General features: G+C 42.9%; 1 protein-coding gene across 1 annotated transcript; it reads left to right on the top strand.

Annotated features, from left to right (window-relative positions):
- The first annotated feature begins 1,934 nt into the window (after nt 1-1,934).
- LOC6049916 (neurogenic protein big brain) lies at nt 1,935-19,484 on the top strand. The gene is made up of 6 exons (XM_001866562.2): nt 1,935-2,463; nt 3,869-4,035; nt 5,885-6,011; nt 15,535-15,742; nt 17,126-17,907; nt 18,026-19,484. Exons 1-6 carry the CDS (start codon nt 2,291-2,293, stop codon nt 18,483-18,485), a joined length of 1,917 nt encoding a protein of 638 aa, XP_001866597.1. The 5' UTR covers nt 1,935-2,290; the 3' UTR covers nt 18,486-19,484.
- Nucleotides 19,485-22,210: the final 2,726 nt, after the last annotated feature.

Below are 22,210 nucleotides of genomic sequence, written 5' to 3'. Positions count from 1 at the left end.
CTCGTTTTCATGGAGTTTCTATGAATCTTTACGAGTGTTGAAATAATCATATTGAACAACATTTTGCTCTTTTTTGAAATTTAACAAGAAATAGAAATTACGTGTTGTGTTTCAATATATGTTTCTGTTCAGTCTCGAAAACTTAATATCGGCGAAGTAAGTTAGGACCATCCATATAACAAGTGGACTTTAAACCGTCCTCAAATTTTCTCTTTCCATTTGAAATATATTGAATTTAAACCATTTCAAAAAATATAAACATACTGTTCATTAAAACCCGAATTTGTATTTGGGCATCCTAACAATACAGCAATTGGTTCCTAAAATGAAGCTCAAATTTGTGATATTACTGTTCACAAGCTTATTTTTCTGAGTACAATGACGCTTCGTACGACCACAAAGGATTTAAAATGCATTTTTAAAACAACTTTAAAGAATAAACCGCGAAGGCCTTTCTTGACAGAAAAGGTCCTTCTTGACAGCTCGTTCCAAGGGGACCATAGTTTATCCATGGAAAAAGGTTGTCTTGTCAAATTATATTTTTTCATTAAAATGAAAACAAGTGATTCGAAATGGTTTTTAATCATGTTTTTGACGTTGTACATAAAAATTGACCTAGGGCAGGAAAACAGCTTAGCTATGAGACGTTGATTTTAGCAGATTGCAGACTGGATTTCGTCATGTATATATCTGGAGATTTTTATAAAAAGGTCCAATGAACCAAAATTTCAGTTTTAGCTTTTTGGGTGTTTTTTTTTTAAATCCCTGACTCAATGCGGTTTCGAAAACACACAAAAAGCAAAAACTGGAAATTTGGCTTATTGGACCTTTTCAAAAAATATGATATGATAATTTTCTAGAACAGGTTGCCTAGGAATTATTGATAATTGAGAATAAAACCAACTTCACCAAAAGATTCTCATCGCCATGACAGCCGTCCATTGCCGACCGCTCCCATCTTCAGAGACAAAGAAAAGGATTTGAAAGACGGGAAGTGTTGATGCTCCACTTTTTTAAGGGGAAAAGTCTCCAAATAATGGCACCATTATCGTCAATTTTTATTTTGAAATTTCGTGTTTTGATGACTGCAGATTTATTTTAAAGGTCGGGGTAACTTTTTCCGATTTTGTGTGAGTTGGCAGACAATTAATTAATTAAAAATGTAACATTTTATTTTAATTATAAATTTTAAAATTCAGAATGATATATCAAAAAAATTATATTCAGGTATTTTTGGTATTCAACCCAAACCAAACATCGAGCAAAATAGAAAAGTACAGCATTAAAATGTCGTGTGTAAGCCTCTATTTTAACCTTTCAATGTCTTATTCGAACTAACTCGTTATCATCAAATTTTGATTGATGTACAAAATGGTTAGTTGAACATAAAGTGTAAGTCATTGTTTTCAATGCGTACAAAATACGTTATACATACGTTCCAGATACATAAGCTTCTTATTGGAAGCTCCACATTAATTAATGTTTCACCTCATATCTTTTTGCGCCAAAATGCCAACGAAAGAGTAATTGAAAATATCAAGTCTTTATCTCAACTGAACCTAGCAATATCCATATCTCACCCTTCCACACCCCGATCCGAAAGGTCTTCCCTTCGGGTCGCCCTTCTTCCAATCACCCGGCGGATCAAAAACTAAGTGTTACACATTTCCAGCATAGAAGAAAAAATGACAGCAAAAAAAAACCCGAGTCAGACAAACGACCGCATCACCACCACCATCAACATCAGCATAATCTTCCAAAGAAAACTGCATGCTCTGCCTAGCTTGCCCGTCGCGTGTCCTACCCCTCGTTCGGTTCGTCCGCACGACTTCGGGCAAGTTCGGGCCACGTTCGGCTTCTTCCCCCTTCGTACTTATGCTGCTGCCGGCAAGCATATGATTTTGTGCATCCTTCACTGTTCCCGGCGCGGTTCTTCTACACTCATTCCCGTTTGTGTCGTTCTTCGGAGAGGACGTGCTTCTTGGTCGGTGTTCCTCCCTCTCTCGGCGACTGTTCCGCGTGCGTAGTTCCGGTAGTTCGATTACGATTAATCTTTACGCGTAGTGGGTTATCGGCACGGCACAGTTCTTCTGGATGTTCTGGATTAGTGCGTGATACGGAAGTGGTGTTTAGTGTGTTCACAGTGATTGTTCTATCAAGCATGCCGAGGACCTGAAGCTGTATGCGAGAGAGTTCAGTGTGTCGATCGACTAATTGAGATCGAAGTCTTTAATTGAACCTAATTGACCCCCCCGTTGAGAAGTGAGTGCGAGTGAGTTAGTGCAACACCATGGCCGAGGAAAGCCTTCACGTGCCCGATTCCAACATTGACTACCACATCGTGCAGCTGTTCGAGCGGCTGGAGAACCTGCGGCGGGAGCCGGGCACCAAGCTGTCCACCTCGATGCAGGGTGGTGGCCGCGCCAGCATGCACAACGAGCTGCGGAGTCTCGAGTTCTGGAGGTAAGCTAATTGGTGTGGTGTGTGACCTAGGTGGTCAATTATTAAAATTCAATCCCGAAGAAGGAGTACGTTCTTCATACAGCGATAAAGGTTCCGTACGGAACTGTTTGTTCTAGATTACGAAGCCGGTCGTTAAATATTTACGCTCGTCCCTGGACTGGAAATTTCTCCGTTTTGAAGCTTCACTCAAGCGTACCTCGTGGCTGTAAATTGAAATATATTGCCCGCAGCAAGAAATCAAAATGTCAACATTAAACTTGGGACTCAGACTGCAAATAAGACGCGGTGACTTTTTTGCATCGTGAGTAACCGGCTTAACACCTGGACATCTGAGCTGAACAATTTGGTTTTAACTTCCAGACCAATTTTTAAAATTGCAGTGAAAAAGAAGGATTTTTCTAGCTCAGAATTTAACGTGTTACTGTGGCCTTGTATTTAAGCCTGGTGCGACAATGGTCTTAGTGTGCCCAGCGGCACACAAAGTACACTCCAGAATGTACAGTCTCTCAGAGAAAATAAAACTGGGATTGGTTGTCAAACGACGGTCCCGTGGAATTATGTTGATTGAAATGTAGCGCGAATACTTGGAAAGAAAGTGATACGCCGGTTGGAATAAGAACCGGCGTTGTACTAAAGGTCTGACTCTGATTAGGGGAGGCAAATTTGATTCACTTTCTGATAAAATTGACAAGTTTTGAGCTTATCTGGAGTTTTTTTAAAAAGGTCCAATAAACCAAATTTTCAGTTTTTGCATTTTCGGTGTTTTTTAATACCCCTGACTAAAGGCGGTTTCAAAAACACCCAAAAAGCAAAAACTAGAAATTAAAAAAACTCCAGTTATGTTAGTAGTTGAACACCACAAATTTGGCGTTTCATCGTAAACAGACGTGAAACGCTAAACTTTTTTTTGATTGACAGATTGACAGATTAGTTAGAAATTGTTCAGTACTTACCAAAACCTTTGAAAACTGGAACATATTACAAACTCTTTAAAATGTTCCAAAACAACACCGTTGTACTTACCTGAGATCAGTCAAATCCCGTCATAATTTAATTTTGATTCATCAATGTTGAAGTCCGTAATAGAGGTAACCTTCGAAAATTTAATTGTTATGTTGATTTTTTGTGGATCAGGCTAATTTTGGGGCATCAGATTGTCTTTTTTGAAACACCAACCATCAATTTCCCTAGCCTATCAATCCATCAACCGTTGCCGGCATGTCAGAGAGCACAGTAATCAAACAGTTAAAAAGCGCCAATCCAACGCGGTTCATCATTCCAATTTCCGTCGAGGATATCGTTTTCACGCCGAACTGCCTCCTCCAGAGTCGTTCCGTTCCCGCATAATTCAATTTCAAGTCCAATATTCTTATCTTTCCCTCTCTCTCCCTCGTTTTTTTTGCAGATCGATAACGGCCGAGTGTTTGGCGTCCTTCTTCTACGTGTTCATCGTGTGCGGTGCCGCGGCCGGAGCCGGCGTCGGGGCCAGCGTGTCCTCGGTCCTGCTGGCCACGGCCCTCTCGTCCGGATTTGCCGTCACCGCGCTCACCCAGTGCTTCCTGCACGTTTCAGGTAATTTACCCAGCCCGCAGTGGAGGAAGTGGCTTAACTGTTGTTGGGAAATTCCGGCTTATTAAAAGTCTGAACCCAGTGGCTTTTCCCAGTTGAGCGGATTTTCCCGGTGCGGGTCATAAATAATTTTTGCAACGCCGCCAACGGCACTCCAGGAAAAGAAAGTTTCTGGGACATTTTCTGAATTATTCATCTCCAAGGATGCTCGGGCTTAGTGCGGAAAACCCAGCAAAAAGGAGAAATTTCCGAGGGTAATTATCCCTGCATTAAGCACATTTTAGAGCGCTTGGCTTTTTTTGTTGTCTTGGTTCAGGACTTACATAAAGTAATGCCCCACTTAATTACAGTCGATTCGCATGCCACCCGAAATGACCGGTTCTGGCCAGGCAGCTGCAAAAATATGAACGCGCTTGCGACAAAATATAAGAAGGAAGAAAGATGGAACTTTCATCAAAATTGGGCACCGTTGAGCGGGCGCCCATTTGCAGGGTCTACGCTTATGCAACCTTAATGATGGGTTGTTTGGTGACCATCGAGAAAACATGCAACTCACAGTTACGCAAATTGTTCGTAGTAAAGCTTAATTTGGCGTTGCATCGTAAACAGACGTGGAACGCTAAATTTTCTTGGTTTTGACAGATTGACAGAATCGTTAAAATGTGTTCAGTACTTACCGTCTAAACTGGAACAAATCTACACTTTTGTACTTACCCAAAATAAGATCAACTTCTGTGGTTTAAAATTTTGGTACATCAATGTTGACGTCCGTACTAGAGGTGACGTTCTCAACTTCAACCCTGCTAATGACAGACTTCAAAGGGGTTCAGAAAACTTTCGAAAAACCGGGTCAACAACCTCTCAAGTATTCTGAAGCTGTTTATTTCTGGCGTATAAGCGCTTCCATCAAAATTTCGGCCTGCACCCAAGATGCGTTGCACCGTAAATAGCCCGCAATTACACGCCGGGGCTCACTGAACTTGTCGAGTGCAGCAGCGCAAAGACACTTCACCGAAGGAGTTTATCAGGAGTAGTCATTATCATAATCATCGTTCGTGTTTCGTTGTTCGTTTCGAGGTTCGTTAGCGACTGCACTCTTTTCGGGGTGGCTCTGGCCACCCGGTTTTGGCAGTGGGTTTCACTTTCCAGTTCAGGGTTGCCAGCTGTGGCACAAACTATTTGGTTCTGCCTACATTCAGGCAAATATCTCAAAGAAACTAATCAAATCAATCCGATCTAAACTCCTTCCCGAATCTTCAAGCGACAAATGGAAAAGTTTATGAATTCCTGATAAACCCTTCAGCACCCTTCAGCCCTTTCGAGATCAACCATGGAGAAAACTTGCACTCTGCTTTAAAAAAAAACATATTCTCCAAAGAACAGCTGCCGGTCGTCTCGAAACTCCCGATTGCTTGATTTCAAGTTTTTTCATCCCGTCTTCTAAGCTTAAGCCGGGAACATCAATTCATTTGGTGAGATCCTTCGCCCTGTTTCTCCATTTCTGAAGAAACTCTACGAGGCGAAGATAAATCTTCAATTTTCTTCTCTGTTTATACACGACTTTTCCGCCAACAAGTTGGCGCGCTCTACACGGAGAGATTAGTGCTTGTGCAAGCCGGGACTTATTTTCAGCAATCTGCAACGACTAGTTGCGGTGGGATTTCTAACACCAAGATGATTGAAATCTAGGACAAGGAGCGTTTCGTGTGAAAAGCAGAGCTGTAATCTCAATGTTTGGAGATTGTGTAAAGATGAAGAACGCTGTTATCGGATGGCCTACCTTTTGAAGTGGTTTAAAACTGCTTTGAAATTGCTTCCAAAATTTTAAACTTTTTCATTTCTTTCCCCCTAGGTGCCCACATCAATCCGGCCGTGACCATCGCCCTCGCAGTGACCCGCATGATATCGCCCCTGCGCTTGGTCCTGTACCTAATAGCCCAGTGTGGAGGCTCGATAGCTGGTGCCGCCGTACTCTATGGGTAAGTGTTATAGCAAACTGTTCTGTCTTGAGCGCGCCAAATTGTCAGAATTTTCGTTGCCTTTTGAAGCCTGGACGCAGCAGCAAGTCAAGCACTGCCAAAGGCTAATGAAAATTTATACCCAAAAAGTACAGTATCAAAAGAGAGCGAAAGAAAGAAAAAATCTCCCCGAAAAAAACAAGCTGCTCAAGAAACGAGGCAGGTGATACTGGTTGGACCTACGGGGCAACGTGTGCCGCGTTGAAGTTAACGAACGCACCGAAATTAACGAGGCACATTTTTATGCGGGGCTTCAAGCCTTTTTTTTCGGTACGAAAAGGTCTGAAATTGTCTTAAAGTTGGAACATAAGCCCTACATGAAACATGATAAATTCAGGAAAAGTTTGGCGTTTCAGCGCAAACAGGCGTGAAACGCTAAAGCTTTTTTAACAATGACGACTGAGAGTTAATACTTACCAAAATTTATTGCAGTCCACTTCACACACTCATTACACTGTTGTACTTACCTTGAAATCAACGAATCCTTCAAAACTCACTTTTGGTATATCAATGTTAAAGTCCGTAGTTGAGACGTCTTCCTGCGAATCTTTTCAAAACACTCAAACTAACCAATTTCTAATCAATTTTGCTTCAGTTTGCGTTTGGCGCCTTAAATCTTGAAGTACGTACTTGAAATGACGCTTTGAACTCCACTAAAAGCAATACTTACACAATACCAGAGGAAGTCACACTCGACCCGTTTCAGCGCAACAATCCGACAGAGTCCGAAAGCACTGCACTGCGCAGCCAACCGAATGGTTGACGCCGGCACTTCCCCACCCCACGCCACGCGGATTGCATTTCAATGAGTGGGGCAACAGGATCGAGCACGTGCATCGGAGCAGGTGGTCGTCATTATAGAGGTTATGTTTATGGTTCGTTGGATCGCGCGCCACCACAAGTTGTCGTCGCACGCAAGTCAGCCCTTTTTCTTTAATGTAAACAGGCGATTGGCTTGGGCGAGTTTAGGTTGGTCGAGATGTTTACAAAATTTAAGCCCGAGTTTGCTGCAAAGTTCTGCACTTAGGGTGAGGACCTCACCGCGAGTGGGTCGTAAATCGTGGGGATGTTTTGATTTTGGAAGTGGATCTCGGGTGATGGCGGCTAATGAAGATGAATAGAACTCACGTCACCGACCCCCGATGTGACATTTGTGGCGATCTTAATGGCTCATTCCGGGGGAAATTAACGTCAGACGGTTGTTTTGATAGGGCTGAAATTAGTGCATTCTTGGATTTTGTTTGAGACTTGTGACGAAACGGTCGTGCGTTTGAAACAGATCACAATTAGCGGCGATACTTCTAGACTAGATCACGTCTGGCTCAAGTTGTTAGTAGAACGTTTGGCGTTTCATCGCAAACAGGGATGAAACGCTAAACGGTTGATTCTGACAGATTGACATGTTAGTTAGAGAAATGTTCAAAACTTACCGATAACGCCTTAAAACTGGAACAAAACGGGATCTTTCAATCACAATAACACATTGGTACTTACCTGAAAATCGACCATCTACCAAGTTTTGATGGTTGGTCCTCGATGTTGAAGTCCGTAATTGAAACGACTTCAGTTTGAAAAAACTTAATACCTAGGTTGGACCATTGAATTTGAAGTCCGCAATCGAAATGACTTCTCCCTTTAAATTTCAAGATGCAACAGTTTTCTGCACATTGTTACGCTAATCTGATTTACGACACCCGATCCAACTCAGCACAAACGATCTGTTTGCTAAACAGTTTATCGTTGACGACCGTGCAACGGTGAGGGGTCGCATTCTGTTTTGAAAAATCCCGGAATTCCTCCACAGATTTTGCGTTTGATAAGTGTGACTAAGACGTCACAAAGTCACGTCTTGAACGTATTCTTCGAAGGCAGCTGTCAGGCAGATTTGACTAATGAGGGATGATCCGGTATCAACCGTCTTCCAAAAAATACTTTAACTACGAATGCCAAGGTTCACTTCCTGCACGTTTTACGCGGGATCGCTAGAACTGTACTTGGAGGTCGCTCGAAGCAACAGTTCGCTTCGGTATGGCAGATGCATTTTTTAGAAAAATCTGAACAAATCTTTCACGCAGTTTCCTCTCTTTTTACGACTGCGCCGAGGACCCCGAAAGCAGGTCAATTCTTCGTCTAGCCGAGAAGGAGGAGGAGGACGCCGAAAAGGCAAAACAGCTTGCAGCTCGGATCGCCTTACGATCCGTTTTTTTCGACTCTGTCTTCTTGGCTAGGACATCAGAAGACGACGCCAGCTGTTGAACGCGCGCGTTTTCAAGGTCCGTAAAAAAGGCAAGGATTTTTTCTTCGGGGGCCACGCGGTGATGAACTGATGACTGCCACCCGGCAATTATGATCTGCTGCTGTTTCGAGAGCTGTCTTGAGGGGCTTCCTTTTTGAAGAGACGTTCGGCCAACACGTGAGTCAACGAATCCCTCGGTTTCTTTTTTGTCTCGATATGATAATTTTTTTTCTGTGCGTTTTTCGGCCCCGTTCGTCCAAGCTTAATGGCCCGCTGCTCGAGAACGGGTTGGGTAAACGCCAGGTGCAAACTGAGCGGTTGATCAGTTGTTGCAGTTGGTCGAGCGAGCGGCGTGACTTGCGGTGATTCCGGGGCTATAATCCCCCAAACCCCCTTCGGTGTGCCCTAGTTGAGAAGGATGATGGCATGCAGCTGCATCTCGCTGTCATTGTGTGCCGTAATCGAGCGACATGACAGATTTCACTTTTCCCGAAATCCTTTCTTTTCCCGAATTGAATGCCGTGATTCGGGTTCGCTATGGGACGCGTATGCAACAGGGCATAAGTCCCACATAGAGTACTCTCGTATTTGTTTATCGAGGTCCGATTGGGTTTGTTTTTCTCACACAATCCCGTCGAACCGTGAACGCACACACCTTTGTTCCTTTGGCAACGCCAAAGGACAAAGGGAAGACGATGTAGAACATCTGCGTAGAGCTACCGAAGCTAAGGATGCTCATGCTTAGAGCTCTGTCCTGCGGTTCTTTGTGCCGTACATCTTCCTTGGGCCCCCGAAGAAAGGAGCTTCCCATAAGCACCGTGAAGATGGCTTTTCAATGCATCTCCCAAGGAATCGTCCGGAGGGGAGGCAAAGCCAAATAAAAAGATTGAAAGTGCTCGATGGCAATGCATCAAATCGCTCTGAACACAATGCGAGTGTGTGCTTTTCTGTCTATTTCTTCGAGAATCCTTCTGGACATTGCTTCCCCGGCAAGAAGAACTCACAGATGGCGCGCAACTTGTGGTGAATGATTTACCGCAAATTCTGCGCTTCCTGTGCGTTGTTCTGGCCCGGCTTAGAGATACTGCCCGGTTGTGGGAAAAAGTTGGCAGCTGGTATGCCCACAGCAAACTGTTCGCGATGAGTGTGATGCCCCTCGGATTGATCCTGATTGGAAGCATGTGTGACGTGTGTTGACCTGACGCTGATGGCCCCGTCACGTCACACTCGTGACAGAAATGGGGCGTTTAATTCGTCACTTGTGCGATTCGCTTGGTTTGGCGTTTTATCGCAAACAGGCGTAAAACGCTTAACTTGCGTTGACAGATTGACAGAAGCATTCAGTACTTACCAGTTGTGTAAACCAGGAACCTTAAACTAACATGTACTTACCTGAGAAATGTTCAAAACTACGAACCACTCCAGTTTGATATATCAATGTTGAAGTCCGTAATAGAAGCATCGTTCAAAACTTCACCAACCAGTTCGGCTCGAGTTATGATTTCTCAAGTCCGCACTCGAAGCGCAAGTAATTCCTTGCAAAACTTCAAAAGCACTAACCATGATTGCAACTGTCGACTCAATAGTGCTGTTCAATTATTTATCCTGCAACTATTTTCTACCAAAAAAAAAGTCTGCCCAACCAAACCTCGAATTGCTCCCGTTTGTCCTAGTTTGCAAGTTTTCAAGTGTCGAACACTCACATTTCTCACTCCTTGCTGCCCACACACCCATTTAGTGTTTTCAGAGCTGTGAAGAGAACACTATGGGAAGCTGGAAAAGTCCGATTCCGGACCGTTTGACCTGCTCCAGCTGGCCCCCCGCTTGGGGCCAGATTGTCCCAAGTTTGCAGTCGGTCGCATAAATTTGAATGCATTTTCCAGGGGAGTGAACTTTTCGCAAAATTGTACACACCGCCTTTCTTCGGGAGGTCGATATTTGGGGGGTGGGGTTAGCCCCGAAATAGAGAGAGAACCACTTTTGGGTACAAAGTGGACCCACTTGTAGATATTTGCGGTTGTTTTTCAAGGGTTGAGCGTGGGAGGGGGGCAACAACAATTTATTGGTCGTAAATTACCGGGGGAAATTCCCTTTCTCCAGTGGTGTGGCAATGACAGGGTCTCCGGTTCTACAAAAGTTAAACTCATGTTTTGGAATGTGCCGTTTGTTCCATTCATTTCCCAGAACGCGTTGCGGCGTATCGACGAGAACGCAATCTTTCGTCAGTTGTAATTAATACTCGTCGAGGCTCCAGTTCTCGGGAAAGATGACTACATGTAAGGGGATTTCCATAGAGCAGGATTCAAGACTAATTGTGGAATTTGTGGGTTTGGCATCTCATCGAAAACAGTCGTGCGATGCTAAACCAAATATTTGACAGATTGACAATTCGACAGTACTTACCCCAAATCACTTACACATTCACTGCAAAATTCTCAAGCTACCAAAGAAAGTCATATGAATATTGAAGTCCGCAATCGACATCATCATCAGCACCAGTCTATGCGCTGCTCAGCCCAAAGAAAAATGGAGTCACCTAACCTCGTCAGCCATAAATAAACCCATCACCCGCGAGCGGGGCGACAGCAGACGCAAACATCACCAAGAAGTGGCAGTTAATAAAGTATGAAACAAGTGTTTCTCGGCTGCCGCGGCTAATGGAATCAGCTTAAGCCATTCTGTTTGAAGCTCAAACTTCAATCGACTGGCAGCACTGTTCTTCCTAGAACACGACATCTCCGGAGGATAAACCACATCAACGGCATTGCGGGGGCCACGAAATCCGTAACTTTGTCGTTGTTCTGGAAGACGCGCCCGGATCATTCCGGGTCGTCGCTGATATGTGTCAAGAGGGGTGCGATGCGATGTTCTCTTTTTTTCCCATCCAGAAAATGCCAAAACATGTGGTGCGACGTCGACAAACACATGTTGCTGGCATGAAACTAATTTAAAAATCGTCGAGATGAGATCTAGATTGGGGTCAGTCGCAGAGAGGATGCTGGAACAGTCGATGAAACCGCTTATTATGCTCTCAAGGTAATTTATTGGCGTCCCGCCATGTTCTACCGAGCTGACCTTCATAGCGAAAGTCGCGCAATTACGGGGAAGAAGCCCGTATCCCGGACTACACCTCCCTGCTGGGCCCACACAAGTACTGTCCCGAAGGGACCTGTACGTCCCACACTCGCCAAAGGCGGCATAACTGCGCAAATTATAGCTTCCCGGAATTGTTTGTCGAACTCTTTGCTCGGAGAGATCCCACATCAGTGAAATCTCTCATTTCGAATCCAGGAGGACAAAAGCCAGGAAGTGTTTGTCTCAACGAGCCAGGTGCCTGTCACACGGCAGGACAAGTTGTAGAATGCACAGAACTTGTATTTTTTACTGAAGCTCGTCCTTAAAGTAATACAATACGCTTCATCTGCGTTCGTCGTCGACGACGACGGTACCGTACCGGAAAAGGATCAAACAGAAGAAAACGTGTACACATCACAAAAGCTACGTGCAGATCCTCACCGTCGTGGGACGCGTTTGGTTTTGTTTGCTCTGGCCTGGCAAGGATCAGGAAATTTCGGTGCACTCCGCTGAGCAGGGACGAACAGGAAAAACTTGCTCGAGCACCTGCGGACCCGCTTTCGAGCTTGATTGAGCTCGCTTTCACAACATTGTTGGGAAAGTAATTACGTGTGTGTGTCGTTGAGCTTATCGGAGGGTTCACCATCTCCCGAGGAGATGTGTTGCTTTTATTGCTGGTAAATTTGGTGAGGAATTTGAAGATACTGTTTCCTTGTTTTAAAATGGGAGATGCTTATCGGGGAAAGTTTGGCGCCTCAGCGAAAACAGTCGTGAGACGCTAAACTCGAGGGGGTGACAGTTGACAGATTAACTGGGGTTGTACTTACCGGAATATGCTGCATACTAAACACTTGAACACTCACTATGACCATGTGGACTTATGTGAAGCTACTTATAACTTGAAGTCCGTAATAGAAGAGTCTTAAAATAATTTCACATGTACTTACCAGAGAAATGATACATTCTTAACTAGTTCGAATTGTATATCAAATTTGAAGTCCGTAATCGAAGCGTTAGGCAAATCTATTATGAGAAATTCAACCAAGCATGACTCCAAACATGTAACGAACTTTATTATTCATTAAAACAACCTACACTTTCTAACATTTTCAACCAACACAAGTCCCTTGAGGACACCAAAGCCCAAAAACTCTCTCTAACGAACAAGTTTTGCAACCTGCCCCCGAAGAAAAGGGAGAAAAAACAAATTCAATATCCCTGCCTCGAAGCGCAAACCCGTAGACCACACGCACTGAGAGGGGCAATTAAAAACACCCTCGGGGCAAGTGACTTTTGCAGTTCAGTCCTGTACCACGGGGGTCGTACAAAGTGTGAAACAAAAACATTTTTAGGGAAGGTTAGTTCCTGGTACGCCCGAGGGGTTGGATATTCACAAGTGTTGGTTTTTTATTGGCATTGAATAGCTGGAAAATTTTGGGTTTCACTCTGAAGAGGGGTGAAACGGTAGCCGTTACGGGCAGTGTCGTAGGTCAGAACGGTTTGCTCAGCATCGCTTTCAAACAAAAATTCTTGCTGAAGAGCCGGATTTAACTTTAATTGCAGTTAAATTTCCCATCATCGCCGGTACGGTACCATCAAATTCCTCGAAGCAACGAGCGCCCTTTCCCATGGGATCGAAAACTGTCGGCACTCATCAACAAGACGCTGGTGGGAAGATTCTCGCCGCTCGTCTGCTCAGCATGTTTCTGAAGCATCGCGTCTCCGCCAGCCGAATCTCGTCAGAACCAACGACTGACGGCGGGGAAAACCCCTTTTTCCCACCGCCCAAAGACACGCATCATCCGGCGAGTAATTGTTATTGAGTGTTGATAATGGGGGATTAGTTGCTCGATTTCTCGAAACGGATACATCATCCAGTCGGAGAACTTCCCTCGCTGTGCATATTTGCGAATGCAAAGTTAATTTGCATGCAAATTCGAGGTTTAAAATTAGCTCTCTGCGAATGACAATACCTTCCGGAAAGACAGACGCGGTGCGAGAAAACTTTACTGCTAATTTATGCATGACGGGGCCAAATTTGCCAAATATCGAAGAACGGTGATTGCTCTATTTCTGGACGACCTCGACGTGTGATTTGAGCAGCTGCTCCGCGAGGGAGTGACGTTTGGCGTTCCATCGAAAACAGTCGTGAGACGCGAAACGGAGCTGGGTGGTGACAGATTGACAGATGAATTTACTTACCTCGATGTACTGCCACTGGAACGACTTACCTGCATTGATTACACTTCAAATTTGACGCAGCCTCCAACTGGTATATTAAAGTTGAAGTCCGTATTAGAGATGGAACTTACCGAATTCTGCTACAAAGACTCTAAAAACCATCTTCACGTAACTTGGAGTTCAAATCTGACGTCCGTAATAGAAAGCTCTTAAAAGTGCAGTTCTCCCACCCGATTGGATCCCGGTCAAATTTATCGACAAATCGTGCCAGCAACGCCGCTCAAGAATAGTTTCCCGATTCTCGATCTGTACGTGCCCGGAATAGTTGGTTTCAATCACGAATTGATACCATTTGTTCTCCAGGGGGTCGTTGAAGCGCGCCATCACACAGGAAGCCCAAAACGCCTCAAAGATGGTTCATAACTCAAACGTGCATTCGGCGGCCTTTTTCGGGAAGAAAGGGGGAAAACAATGCACCACCATTACAGGGCACCGCAAGTGAGGGAGGGATAGACAATGAGATTTTTACCCCGAAAAAAAAACACAACGTCGAGTACATGAACATAAAATAGCAATTTCCGGTGTGTCATCCTCGGCGGTTTCGATGAGCACTAGTGAGGGATTGATACAAACGCGTGATTTGATTAAGGGTCGCGCGAGCCATAAATTTTCCCGAAAACAAGTGGATTCGTGATCTGGGTTGTTAATAAAAATCAAACGCACAATGGCGGAGTGGGATGAAGTGGAAATGTGACCGTTTTTTTCTGTTGGTTAGAAACTGTCACGTGTAATTACGCGCAGGGATTAAGGGTGCACTTGCTCGGAGGGAACCGGTTTTTTGTGCTAACGATGAGTATGCAAATAAAAAAAGGGGGAAGTTTGAGTGCAGCTGGAGGGTGCACTCAGATGTGTTCACGAGAGTGAAATTGGGTAATAATTGCCCGCATCTGATATCAAGTTCGAGTAGGATGTTTAAGGGAAAATAAAAATTTGAGATTAATCTGTGCTTTGATATGGTGTATTGATCTGATAAAATTGATGCTAACCTGATAGTGATACTTAAGCTTTGAGGGACAACGTTGGCGTTTCATCGAAAACAGTCGTGAAACGCTAAACGTTGCTGGATTGACAGATTGACAGAGAGTTAAAACTGTACATACCTTGATTAACTGCTACCTGGTACTACACTTTGAATCAGATCCGACGTTCTTAACAGTATCTCGTTTCTGAAGTCCGTTTTAGTAACGCTTGATCTGTACTTACCCCAACACTTTCAACTGGATCGAAACACAGTGCTTTTTTACTACTATTCTGAAGTCCGTAATCGAAGTGAAAACGCATCAAATTCGATTACAATCATAACAGCTTGGTCATCTCGGTCAAACCTCATTAGCTTCTTTTTATACTCAAAATGACAATTGAGTTTTTCCCACAGCCAATTTCCGATTCAATTGATCGGATTAATCGGTTCAGTCCCCTTCCCAAAAAAAAAAGCAAAACCACAATCAAACGTGTCCTTCCCGAGGGCATGCAAATCGTCACAGCTGACCCTCACGGTATTAATCGGCACATATTTTTTATTCATTTTACCGCATGTAAATTAACCACTTGTGTGTGTGGTGACAAGCAATTTTCACCCTCTTCGGCATCACATAATATGCTTGCGTCCAATGTTTGTTCAGATGACGAGGGGTCATCGTCATCTATTTTCGCCAAATGGGACATCTTATCGGGCATTTGCAAATCTCGCGATTAGAAAGTAATTTCGAACCTTTGTCAAAGCGCCGAAATCCTGCAGCGAGCCCTCTTATCTAATCGGTCCTTGCGCGCGCTGTGGTGCCCTCCATCAATCTCAAGCGTATAATTATCCTTTCCAGTTTGAGCTTTTTCGCTTGCTGCATTCCCCGAGCGGTTATCTGCAACGTCCCGAAAAAAAAGCGGACCATTTTCTCAAATTTAATGCTTTTTTTTTCTTCTTCCTTCTCTTTTCAGCGTGACCGTCCCCGGCTATCAGGGCAATCTGCAGGCGGCCGTGTCCCACACCTCGACCCTCGCCGCCTGGGAGCGCTTCGGCGTCGAGTTCATCCTGACCTTCGTCGTCGTCCTGTCCTACCTGATCTCGACCAACTCGTACAAGAAGTACTTTGGCTCGTCGGCGATCGCCATCGGGGCGGCCTACAGTGCCTGCAGCTTCGTCTCGGTAAGGATTTCTGGAAACTTCTTTTGTTGTGTTTGAGGAAAGAATCTGTTCGGAATTCCAAGAAAAACTAACCGTTAATTGCGATCTATTGATCGAGCAGAAATCGATTTCACACCTGCATTCCGCGCACCTTTCTCTCTAACGTTCGAAAATTGGGCGCTTCCTTTGACTCTAATTTCATCCAAATTTGAAATAAACCGCTCTCGAAAATTTGTAAATTATCCCCACCGAGATGGCCCACTTCCTGCCTGGAGGACCAGCTCAAAAGCACGCAATCCAACCATTTTCATCAACTGGCCAACATTTTCCATTTAAAAACTACACTCATAAATGCATTTGCACTCACACCCTGCATGACGAAGATAATCGTCAAAAATAAAAATGCAAACGACACAACGAACAAAAAACTCAGAGTACAAAATCATGTAGTGGCGCACTTTGGAATGAATAAATTTGGAACCTTCCGAAAAGAAACGCACCTGCCGGTTAGGCATTTCCAATTTTTGCTTTGGACCCTTGTTCGGAGGGCAACTCTCGATGGGTTCCATTATCTGTACGCAAAACGTGGAATTTTTGCTTGATTTTTAACCATGGCTTAGGAGCAACAGCTTCACTGTTGCCTAAAAGTAGGAGTTTTTGAGTTTGGTGTTTCATCGAAAACAGTCGTGAAACGCTAAACTGTTGCAAGTTGACAGATAGACAGCTTAGCTTAATTAGTACTTACCACTTTATGATGATCCTGGAACAATTAAAACACTACACCGCAACTTTTCTTCAAATTGAGAATTGTTAGCTAGAACTTGAAGTCCGTATTAGAAGTGACGAGTTGAAAATTTTCATTTCTCCCCCTTTTTGTTGAAGTCCGTAATAGAGGTGATGAAATTTATGCAGTAAATAATCTGATAAATTCCAATATTTACTGCAGTCGTAACGAATGCTTAGAATTCGTTTCCCTAATCTTCAATCACCTGAGAGAAACGTGAGGGTGCACCGTTTCGAACCACCTCCAAAAAGGTCCAGGATATTGCAACAACAACAAGAAACCATCAACTCCCATATTTGAAAAGGACATCCTGCACTGCTCGCACAATAACGAACCTTCCATGTTTCGGTGCAGGTAAAAACTCCGGTGTCCCTTTTCTTCAACCTCTCCGGCGGTTATGCTTGCATCCTTTGCTTTGTTCTGGAGATGTCCTAGTTTTTTTGGGTTGGTACCTTTCCAGAACACCAGCAGCTCACAGCTGCAGATGAAATTTCGGGGCAGGTTCCTTTTCCGAACCCCTCCCCAGCGGGGTGAGATATGAAACTTGATGCTCAATAAACTTGAGGAAATTTTTGTGAGGAATAGAGAGCTAATCAAATTTTATTCACTGTTTGTTACAGATGCCCTACCTGAACCCGGCCCGCTCACTGGGACCGTCCTTCGTACTGAGCAAATGGGACAACCACTGGGTTTACTGGGTGGGACCGCTGGTTGGTGGTATCATGTCCGGTCTGCTGCACCAGTTCATCTTCAGCACTAAGAAAACCATGAAGAAGTCCAAGGATGACGTCGATTCGAGCATCAACTCCGATGAGGACATCAACTACGACGGGGATCTGGACAAGCCCCAGCAGCCTGGCAAGTATCACACGTACCGGCCCCAGTCGGGAACGCTGGCCAGCCAGCAACGGTACTGCCAGAGCATCTACACTGCAGAACCCACCGCCAACAAGACTGACCGCGTCGAATCAATCTACGGAGGAACCAAGTCTATGTACTGCAAGTCGCCTCCGCTGACCCGTGCCAACCTGAGCCGATCCCAGTCGGTGTACACCAAGAGCAATACCGCCCTGAACCGGGGCCCGGACATGAGCATCCGACAGGGACCGCTCGTCCCCGCCCAGAGCCTGTACCCGCTGAGGGTCAACCCACCGCAGAGCTCCCACCTGCAGAACCAGAACGTCCAGAACCAGCTGCAGCAGCGTTCGGAAAGCATCTACGGCATCCGCAGCTCGTTGCGTCAACCCCAGCAGGGTCCCAACGACGGCCGAATGACCCAGCAGATGGTCGCCCACCCGCAGCAAGGCGACATCCAGGGCTTCCAGCCCATCTACGGTACCCGCAACAATCCAAACTGCTCGGCTGACGGCATCAAGTTTGATCGCGAAGCGCGCGAAAATAGGTAAGTTGCACGCAATCTTGCACAAAACATGCACCAATGCACGTTCAAAAAGCTAGATGGCAGCACCGAAAACTAACGTTCCGCAATCCTAACAGTTCCCTTCTCTAACCTTATTCAGCCGCGACGACTCGATGATGTCGGCCAAGTTTGCCGCCCGCGGTGCCCGGCCCGAGTCCATGTACGGAGTGTCCGGTCAGCGGCGCGTCCAGTCAGCCCAGTCCGATGACAGCTCGTACGGCTCGTACCACGGATCCGGTCCGGCCATCACCCCACCCACCCGGAACGCCAGCAACAGCAGCAGCAACTACAACGGTGGCCTGATGCTGCCCAACTACGGACCCGCCGGAGGACCCGGAATGGTCGCCATGAACGCCCAGCAGATGAACCAGCAGCAGCAAGAACGGAAAGCATCCTCTTCCTCGTCCAACCAGCAGCAGCAGCAGCAGCAACAGCAATCGAACCGCAACCAGCAGCAGCAGCAGGTCAGCATACAGGGAACGAATCTGCCACCGCCACCACCGGGAATGCAAAACCACCAGGCCGGCGGCTACCAGATGCATCCGGTGCGGCAGAACTAAGCCGGAAGTAGCGTAGCAGAGCGAGTGTAAATTTTGTGTGTGGTTTGGTTGTCTTGTTTTTAAGTTTAACAGATTTTGTTTTTTGAAATCGAAAACCTAGATAGGCCATAACAAGTATTTATTTATTATTTTCTATTCTGAAACCTACTTGAAAACGAAAAAACCCTCGGCGTGCTTCATTTCATTTCTAATGTTGTGTTACCTCAATGTTGATTGACATTGAACTGCCAACGTCACTCAACATAAAGGTAACGCAAAGTTTGCAAACTGTCAAAATTAAGCATGAAAACAACCTGAGGTCAATGAACAATTACTCAACAAACCAATCGTAAAAACATCAACCAGCAACGACCGTTACAAAACGTTGACTTTAAAGACTGATTCTCACCTATTTTTGTACAAGTAGAGACTTTATGTATACCCGCCTATGTGTATTCCTAGTACAAGTTGTTGACATTGTTCAAAATATTGTAGATTTATAGCGGAAGTTAGCCCAACAAAGGTTTCAAACTATCAATTCGGTTAACCACTCTCAAACTGCCATATTTCATCTTGTAGTGACCTCCCACCTTTAACTGTGCGCACACCCCTTTTCCCACTAGTACAAAATGTGTAAATAATAAGGAGCTCTACGAAAAAATCTGAAAAAAACTAACAAAATGTTAAAATGGTTCACAAATCATAAGTGCAGAAAGCTACACGGAATGTAGCCAATTCGTGAAATCGTGAATTGTGTTCATGAATTTAAGAACATGAATAAGATCCTTCGTGGTTCTCAAATTCATGAACAACAGTACACGATTACGGGAATTGATTTTTGTTTTCAGTGTAGAGCATTCTCTCTAAACGCATCATAGAAGTATATATAAAAGTAGGAAGCTACTCGAGTAGAGTTTGTTGTTTCTAATATTGAAAAATGAAATATATATTGTAAATATTTATCTATTAGTCTAGGAGAAAGCGAAACCGATTGAAATAAAGTAGTAACTACCTTGAAAATGGCCTGATTTTATTGCATTTAATATCACATTGCCCACGAGTTTTCGCAAAATAATAAAATCTGCTATGCATTCACTTGCTTAAAATTTGCAATTCTTCGAAAACAACCGTTTAAATTATAAAGATCATGAACTGTTTTAGCCCTTTAATGTCCGAATTCTGAGAAAAAAAATATTTTGTTAGGAAAATGGATTCGATAAAATTATTTGATATAATACACTCAACCCCCGGTGGTTGGTCACTTTTTTGTTTGACACTTTTTTAGTTTGTACCCCGTTGGTTGGTCAAAATCATACTAAAAAGTGACGAACTGTCACTTTTTACACGGCGCTTACGAACACTATCAAAACAAACGTTTGGTAGTGTGTGTGAACTCCGTTTAAAAGGGGTGTCAAACTAAAAAGTGACCCCGTTCGTTTAACAGTTGGTGTCAAACCATCGGGGTTTGAGTGTAGAATTATTTTGGAATTCATGATTATTCAGGCCATGACGGCTATCATTCGGATTTTAAAAATTGTCAAGTCACTCTATTGTATTTATTTTTGTAGTTTTATAATTTTATTTTTTTTCTATTTTTTTAATTTTGCATTTAAATCTATTAGTTATGTACCTTTTAAATTTGCATTTTTTCATTGTAGAATCAATGTTGCTCTTAAATTTTGCATTCTTTTGAACATGAGTGGTTAATCAAAAATATGTTTTACGTCATCTATTATGATGATGATTTTTTTTCAAGAGTGATTCTCTATGATTTTGTTTTGGATGAAACTTTGTCCATACATTCCCTATGAGCAGTTCTCTACGAAATCGGTCTTTTTTCTTAAATTTTAATTTTTGTATTTTTTAATCCGACTGAAACTTTTTTGGTGCCTTCGGTATGTCCAAAGAAGCCATTTTGCATCATTAGTTTGTCCATATAATTTTCCATATAAATTTGGCAGCTGGCCATACAAAAATGATGTATAAAAATTCAAAAATCTGTATCTTTTAATAATTTTTTGATCGATTTGGTGTATTCGGCAAAGTTGTAGGTATGGATATGGACTACACTGGAAAAAAATGATACATGGTAAAAAAAATTGGTGATTTTTTATTTAACTTTTTGTCACTAAAACTTGATTTGCAAAAAACACTATTTTTTATTTTATTTTTTTTTTTATATGTTTTAGTGGACATTAAATGCCAACTTTTCATAAATTTCCAGGTTGTGCAAAAAATCTTTGAGCGAGTTATGAATTTTTGAATCAATTCTGATTTTTTTTAAAAAAATTTTTGAATTAGTGCACATGTTTGCCCACCTTTGAAAAAAATATTTTTGAAAAGCTGAGAAAATTTTCTATATTTTACATTTTTAAACTATGTTGATACAACCCTTCGTTGCTGAGATATTGCCATGCAAAGGTTTAAAAACAGGAAAATTGATGTTTTCTAAGTCCCACTCAAACAACACACCATTTTCTAATTTCGATATCTCAGCAACTAATGGCCCGATTTTCAATGTTAAACTATGAAACATTCGTGAAATTTTCCGATCTTTTCGAAAAAAATATTTTCAATTTTTTTAAACCAAGACTAACATTTTAAAAGGGCGTAATATTGAATGTCTGGCCCTTTTGAAATGTTAGTCTTGATTTGAAAATTTTGAAAATATTGTTTTCGAAAAGATCGGAAAATTTCACAAATGTTTCATATATTAACATTGAAAATCGGACCATTAGTTGCTGAGATATCGACATTAAAAAATGGTGGGCTGTTTGGGTGAAACTTAGAAAACATCAATTTTCATGTTTTTAAACCTTTGCATGGCAATATCTCAGCAACTAAGGGTCGTATCAACAAAGTTCAAAAGTGCAAAATATAGAGAATTTTCTCAGCTTTTCAAAAATATTTTTTTCAAAGGTGGGCAAACATGTGCACAAATTTTGAAAAATGAAAAACTTCGACTATTTTCAAAAAAGTCACCTAAAAATGGATTTAACTTGAAAACGATGCACTTTATCCAAATTTCACTGGGGTACTCTTTGATTGCAAATTTGATTTTACACCGAAAAATGAAGTTGACAAATTTTTGCGACCAATTTTTCGATTTTTTGAAAAAATCAGTATTGATTCAAAAATTTATAACTCGCTCAAAGATTTTTGCACAACCTGGAAATTTCTAAAAAGTTGCCATTTGATGTCCTCTAAAACATATTTAAAAAAAATAGTGTTTTTTTGCAAATCAAGTTTTAGTGACAAAAAGTTAAATTAAAAATCACCTATTTTTTTACCGTGTATTATTTTTTTTTCCAGTGTAGTCCATATCCATACCTACAACTTTGCCGAAGACACCAAATCGTTCAAAAAATTCCTTCAAGAGATACAGATTTTTGAATTTTCATGCATCATTTTTGTATGGCCAGCTGCCTCTATAATTTGATACCTCCCGCTCTCAACGATCACTTCAATATCGACAAAACCTCGCATAGTGCGCAGGCGTTACGCTTTGTGTTTCTTAGATTACTCTGAAACGACATGATATTTTTGAAATGTTTTTGAAGCTAATTGTAGATTGGAACAAGCAAACCAAACTGCTTCAAAAAGACTTCAAAAATATTGTGTGTTGTTTGAGAAATCGACGAAATACAAAGCGTAACGCCTGCGCACTGTACGAAATTTAACTGTACACTAAAACCCCCAATTACGCTCAGGCGTTACGCTTTTTGTTAGGTTGATTTCTCGAAAAC

The sequence above is a fragment of the Culex quinquefasciatus genome, chromosome 2 (genome assembly GCF_015732765.1).
Source record: "Culex quinquefasciatus strain JHB chromosome 2, VPISU_Cqui_1.0_pri_paternal, whole genome shotgun sequence".
In the NCBI taxonomy this organism is placed as follows: Eukaryota; Metazoa; Arthropoda; class Insecta; order Diptera; family Culicidae; genus Culex; species Culex quinquefasciatus.
The sequence above is the reverse complement of the archived record's forward strand: the minus strand, read 5'-3'. Positions and strand labels throughout refer to the sequence as shown.

Bases quoted from the DNA above. Each gene is read 5' to 3' on its own strand.
- LOC6049916 (XM_001866562.2), top strand. From the start codon at position 2,291: ATGGCCGAGGAAAGCCTTCACGTGCCCGATTCCAACATTGACTACCAC. The intron at 4,036-5,884 runs GTAATTTACCCA...CTTTCCCCCTAG, and splicing joins GTGCTTCCTGCACGTTTCAG to GTGCCCACATCAATCCGGCC. The intron at 17,908-18,025 runs GTAAGTTGCACG...AACCTTATTCAG, and splicing joins CGCGAAGCGCGCGAAAATAG to CCGCGACGACTCGATGATGT.